The 6449-nt window shown below is 35.6% G+C and overlaps 1 protein-coding gene across 1 annotated transcript; it reads left to right on the top strand.

The window, feature by feature from the left end:
- Positions 1 to 253: 253 nt before the first annotated feature.
- rpl30 (ribosomal protein L30) lies at positions 254 to 2690 on the top strand. Its single transcript, XM_051873321.1, has 5 exons — positions 254 to 362; positions 478 to 526; positions 1886 to 2031; positions 2167 to 2297; positions 2588 to 2690. The coding sequence occupies exons 2-5, from the start codon at positions 506 to 508 to the stop codon at positions 2638 to 2640; spliced, it is 351 nt and encodes a 116-aa protein (XP_051729281.1). The 5' UTR covers positions 254 to 362; positions 478 to 505; the 3' UTR covers positions 2641 to 2690.
- Positions 2691 to 6449: the final 3759 nt, after the last annotated feature.

Genomic DNA, 6449 nt, shown 5'->3' on the forward strand with positions numbered 1-6449 from the left:
AGATGCTGGACGCCACAACCCTGCTCTAAAATATTTTATCAGGTTTAAATTTTGAGAAACAATATTCTAAAAATATATATAAATATATACTTAATTCTCATCCAGTAGGCTATATCACAAACAGATGGAAAAGTCATGGGGCCTACGAATATTGTTGTGGACAACGAGGAACCTTCGAGTCAAAAGTTTGTGACCTACTGGCTACACACCAAAGATTCTCTGACTACACGTCTCAGAGTGACTGTTTTGAGACTTGTAGTCTCGAGGCTTCGCGTTCTCGCGATGCGGGCGCGTGAGGTTTACGCGCGCGGTGCACGCTGGGAAGCCCTTTCTCTACGAGGCCATCTTGGTGTGATCAGGAGGTGAGCGCGGCTCTGTTGAAAATTATTAAAATATTCCTTTTAAAAGTTTCACGAAGAGTACGAACGCGTAATTTTTCAAAGTGTAGATCTTGATTTATCGCTCCTCTGTATTCAGGTTGGCCAGATCGGACTAATCAGGAAAAATGGTGGCCGCAAAGAAAACGGTGAGTGAAGCGCGATGCTGCGCGTGCCGGAGAACTTCACGTGGAAGCTCCTTACAGGCCTGGTTATATATAAACTGCATGTTTTTATGCGCACATACGGATAAATATGATTGTTACACAGTTGAAGTGTTTTAGACATTATATTGTGCGAGTGTTTATCTCTGATAGCTGGAGTGGTGTTGTGTAGGCTGAATGTGAGCTAACGTTAGTTGTCGAAAAGCGCAGATGCTTGACAGTATATTTCTAGTTCAGGAAATGGCTTTTATATAACAAACATATTAATAATAATAACTTAAGTACCTCCAGAAAACGGGGTACCGAAAGCACAGCTCTATCAGACAAACGCTTATTTTCGTAAACTAAAGGCGCATTTAATAAATAATCACGCCCTAATGTACAGTAAATGTACTATGGGAGCAATATTTATTAAGTGTCAGTGAGATATAGCATTGAATTATAGTCGTCTGTGAAACAGACATGATATACACGGTGTACATGTGACTATAAGTACACTGACAGAAGTTATATTCATAGTGCAAATGTTTTTTTAATTGCTTAAGAAATGTAATTGTGTTAAATATGAATGTGTGTGTGTATATAATATATATATTCTGATAGGCAAGATTAATACAAAGGATTCACACATCGGTTGAAGGAATGACTGATAATTGTCTCATATGTTAAACATTTGACATGTTGGTCACAGGTTTATGCAACTAAAAAGTCATTGCAAAACTCATTTTTTTCCCCCCTCAAATTAACACATAAGAACTCAAACAGAATGACATTCCACAGTTGTTGGTTTTTTTTTTTTTTTTTGTCTTTTTACTTGGTGTATATAGAAAAATGAAGTCTCTCTATATAGAGGTGTTTGTGTTCATGAGGATAGTTGTATATGCTCATAAATGTACATACACACAAAAAATAATAGTGACAGTGCTTGGGGGGGTGAATAAGAATCAGACAGCAGGCAAAGTTTGAAATGATAAGTTATAAATGGTTAAAAGAACCAGAGCTTCCATTCTGAGAGCATCTTAACATTCCCAGCTTTAGAAAGTGCATGGTATCAACAAGCCATTTTGAAATACTTGGTGTGGTGGACTTGCAATGAAATAAAATTTGTTGTTTAGCTAATTAAGAAGTGAAGGTTAGTGTATCTAACTGTTTGAAAGACCAAATCTTGGGGACCCCAAAAATTGCATTAGTAGGGCTCACATCTACCTTGGTTTTAAATATTTTGGGCATAGTCTCAAAATAGTTATTCCAATTTTGAACAGAAAAAGTCTTAAAAAGCTTATTTCTTGACATTCTGTGCTGTTGGCGTATTTATAGTTTTGTTCCACATCTTCATCTTTACAGAAAAAGTCCCTGGAGTCCATCAACTCCAGACTGCAGCTTGTGATGAAGAGCGGTAAATACGTTCTCGGATACAAGCAGTCTCAGAAAATGATTCGCCAAGGAAAAGCCAAGCTGGTAATCCTGGCCAACAACTGTCCTGCTCTGAGGTGTGTGCCGTTTACCTGTTTGTATATTTCTCTGTCCATCTGCTATCACCATGCGAGTAGTCTGTCACCTCGTAGACGGTTTTGTGGGGGTTGAGGATAATATTAATGATTCATGATATTTTTTTTTTTTTCCAGGAAATCTGAGATTGAGTACTACGCTATGTTGGCCAAAACCGGAGTCCATCATTACAGTGGAAACAACATTGAGCTCGGTACAGCCTGTGGTAAATACTACAGGGTGTGCACATTGGCCATCATTGACCCTGGTGTGTATTCATGCATCAGTTCTTTTTTTACTGGCTGAACTGATGTGATCTTATACTTTGTTTGGACTGTAACTTTCCCTGTTAACTGTTACTTTTTAATTAGTAGGTAATTTATATGTCTAAGTTGATAAGATTTAAAAGGTTGCTGGTATGTTTTGCACTATTTGCCTTCTGAAGTAGAAATCTTGATTATCTTAGACATTATCTGAATGAACACTAATGTTCTGTAATGGTGTATCAAGTTTAAATGCATTGTTCTGTAAGTAATGCCTGTTCTCTTGTGTTCACAGGCGATTCTGACATCATCAGAAGCATGCCAGACCAGCAGCAGGGGGAGAAGTAGAGCCATTTCCACCAGATCTTTATTAGAAATAAAATGGGTTGAAACGGTCATTGTGGTTTTTGGTTATTTTTTGTCTCAGCTTTTGTTCAGGCTTGAAGTGTTTAATGGATAAACTGCATAAGAGACAGAACTTGATTTTTTCATTAATGTTGAGAAATGGGATCTGCATCCCACTTTTGTTTACTCACTATGATTCAGTTATTCAGAGTTTTGTTGTTTATTAAAGAAATATAACGTTTTTTGAAATCCTGGATATGCTTTTTGGGATTTGTTTATTTTTCTCAATTTCCTAAAGCTTGAACAGTTATAGTTTCTTCTTCCTATTAGCTGGAAAAAATGTTTTATATATATATATATATATATATATATATATATATATATATATATATATATATATATATATATAAAAATGATCTTAACATTATCAAAATTGTAAGTGCAATTATCATAACTGTTTACTGGAACTATTTAATTCATACTTCAAAACCTAGTTGTGTCAGTAATTTGGTCAATGTGAGCCATACTGGTCAAAATGTTTAGATTTTTTATCATGGAAATATTTGTTACATATAAATTTAATGTTTTTATTTTCTGCTTTCTATACTATACAAGAATGTCAGTTTTGTCTGAACACTCTTGTGTATCACTGAGCTTTTTAGATACTTTCAATCATAGGTGAAAATTTACTAGAAGTCAATACTGCAGTTCACAAAAAGAAAAAGAACGTTTATGTTCATACAGCACATTTATTTTTCTAGAAATGTGTTGCATATAAACTTAAAATTCAGTTGTTCACTTTTACACACTAGGTCTTCCTAACACCATCACCACACATTCTTATATATTGTCCTAATGCTCTTCCACGACAAGCAACTGAATTTGTGACATTTCTACAAAAATAAATGTATTATATAAATACAAATGTACTGCTATAGCTGTTGAAGTTTAGGGTTGTGATGTTCTTCCATGTTCAAAAATGGTAGTGATTGTGCTGGGCAAAATTCAGATTACAAACTTGATTGGTAAGATTGTCCTATTTCATTACAATGGCAGGTCATTTGCCAGTTCAGCAGACATTTCAGATATTTATGGAATTTACATGTATATCAGAGATTTTGATAAATGAGTGGATCATTTTGCATGTGAAGTCTTCCACGATAGAGGCCGGTTTCACAGACAGGGCTTAGCCTAAGCCTGGATTAGGCCTTAGTTCAGTTAGGATATTTAAGTAATTTTTATAAACGTAACATTAGAAAAAAAAACATTACTGGAGTGCATCTTGAGACAAAACAATGGCACTGACATTTTAAGATATGTCAGTAAAAGTTACTTTCAGTTAAAACAGCTCAAACATGCATTTAAGTCTGGGACTAGTTTAAGCCTTGTGTGTGAAACCGGGAAAGAATGTTTAGACGTTGTGAAGAGTTTGACAATTTCACTGAGAATCAAAAAGCCATGTGTATTTATTTATTGTGCAAATCGTAGTCAATTGTACTTACTCTTTTGCACACGTCAAAACACATGCAATTTACTTTAAATTGAATCAGTTAGAAATTCAAATCTGATGTGAACAATACACTGATTGTTCAGAGATCTGAACTTACTGTTTTGATTAAAAAAAATTCTCCTTCGAGAATTGAGCCAAAGCGATTGAGGAAAAACTAACAAAAAGCTACAGGCTCACGCCTTCAAAATGGGTTAAGATTTTACCATTAGAGGGCGCAATATCTAAAGGTTTTTATCCTTAGTTAAACAGTTCAATCAGTTTATCAGAACTTGGGGTGCTTTACAACACTTTTGTGGGCAGAATTCAAATCTTTGCTTTTAGTTTAAAAAATTTCTGTAGTCTTAAAATATTTTTGAAAGGCATGATGTCCATAGTTAATTTAACTGAAACACAAGTTGTATTATGGCATTTTAAATCGCTACCAAAGAAATTTGAAAATTAGATGAAATTAGAAGAAGCTGGCATTTGCCCTTTAAAGTTTTAAAGACAAAATATTTGATTTGCTTCATTTCACAGTTAACTGGAATAAAATCCCAAATAATATGCTAATAAGAAACAGTGCAGTCATTGCAATAGTGGCTATCATGGACTTTGGATTGGGCGTGATTTTCCAACATGTCAGCAATAAAGTAAAGACAGTTTTTGTAATCGACATTCATGGATTTTCAGGATAATTTGTGCACAGAACTGAAACAGCACAAACATGTAAAATAAGACTAGTATGGGATCATTTTATTTTAATTTTTGTCTATTATGTTAATTAAGTTATTTCCAATGACATGTTTACATATTCCCCAATGCCCTTGATATTCTACATGATGGCAATATTGTGAGACTGATGCATTAGAAACGTGCTGCCGCAACGACATACTTTTTTTCCTAAGGATTTTCAGACCGAAATAAAAATCTGACAGGCCTAAAGCGCTTGAGCAGAGAAAACATCAAAGGCTCTCTTCAGTGAAGTGATTGCCCTAGTTTCCTCAGTCACGTGCAGTCAGTTTGAAGTCTAATTCTTAAATACCCTCACAGATAAATATAATCACCCTCAACTGAGCATGTTCGGTGAGCTTGCAAAAATTAAAAAAAGGATAAATGGGGAACTGGAGTGATCTCGACAGTGCTTCAGAAAAGACCTCGGGCTGTGTTTTTAGTTTTATATATACTGAAGAACTCTGGACAGCATCCATGTAATCCAGAAAAAAATAGGTCAGTGGATGAAGTGTAAATATTGTAAATTCTTATAGCCAAATTAATTGTTAAAACCGTGACATAGTTCTGCTCATGCAGAAATGAAAGGTGAATATCTCCTCTGGTCAAACAAAGGTACACTTTCAGATTTCAGTCATTATCACACCAACAAATACTGAAATATTGGTAAGTAATAATTTATAACAATGATAAAATAATATACTTAATAAATAACTGTTATTGTATACTTAATAAATGTTTTTTAAACAATTTACTTAAAGGTGCAATGTGTACATTTTAGCGGCATCTAGCGGTGAGGTTGCGAACTGCAACTAACGGCGCACACCCCTCGCTTTCGGAGAGGCTACTGTGGCCTTCTGGCCGACACAAAACAAAGATGTCGTTATCTGAGACAGCAGAGAATAGACTGTGTGAAACAGTGAGGTTTCTTCTTCTAACAAAAACGGTCTCTGCTTCTAATAAACCAGACGACTACTACCAAAGTCCCTTTAAGACAAGTCATTTCACTCGGCGGCCATCTTTGAAACGCCTCTAGGGCATGCAAGTGCAGCTCCTATCTCTTTGAATGGGGAAACATCAAATTCTCCAAAGCTGTTTGCCAAGCTTTCGATTAAATTTAATATTTAAAATCACCAATGAAATCTGACAACAACTGTTTCATAAATTTTGTTTCTAAATGCTCTAATCATTACAAAAAAGTGTATTTTTCTGGCTGGATCAAGCTAATGCGCATGCACAGTCCTCTTGTGTCTCATTTCGGAGGCGCGTGTCTGACTGTTTCTATAGGAACCGGAGTTTCTAACGGCCGCTGCAGTGACGCGATGACTTTACCAATCGGCGATTGGCTCTTATTTAGAAGGCGGGACTTATTCTGCCATATTGCGCGTTGCACTTTCTCCCATTCAAAACAATACGAGTGACCCGTCTTGTATTAGTCTTTGCTACTACTACCAGAGACTATAGAATAACACAAGACGCGTCACTCCTATTGTTTTGAATGAGACACAAGAGACGCACATTTAGGACTGCGCATGCGCATTAGCTTGATCCAGCCTGAAAAATAATTTTTTTTTTTTGTCATGATTCCAGCATT

Source organism: Ctenopharyngodon idella, chromosome 19 (genome assembly GCF_019924925.1).
Source record: "Ctenopharyngodon idella isolate HZGC_01 chromosome 19, HZGC01, whole genome shotgun sequence".
In the NCBI taxonomy this organism is placed as follows: Eukaryota; Metazoa; Chordata; class Actinopteri; order Cypriniformes; family Xenocyprididae; genus Ctenopharyngodon; species Ctenopharyngodon idella.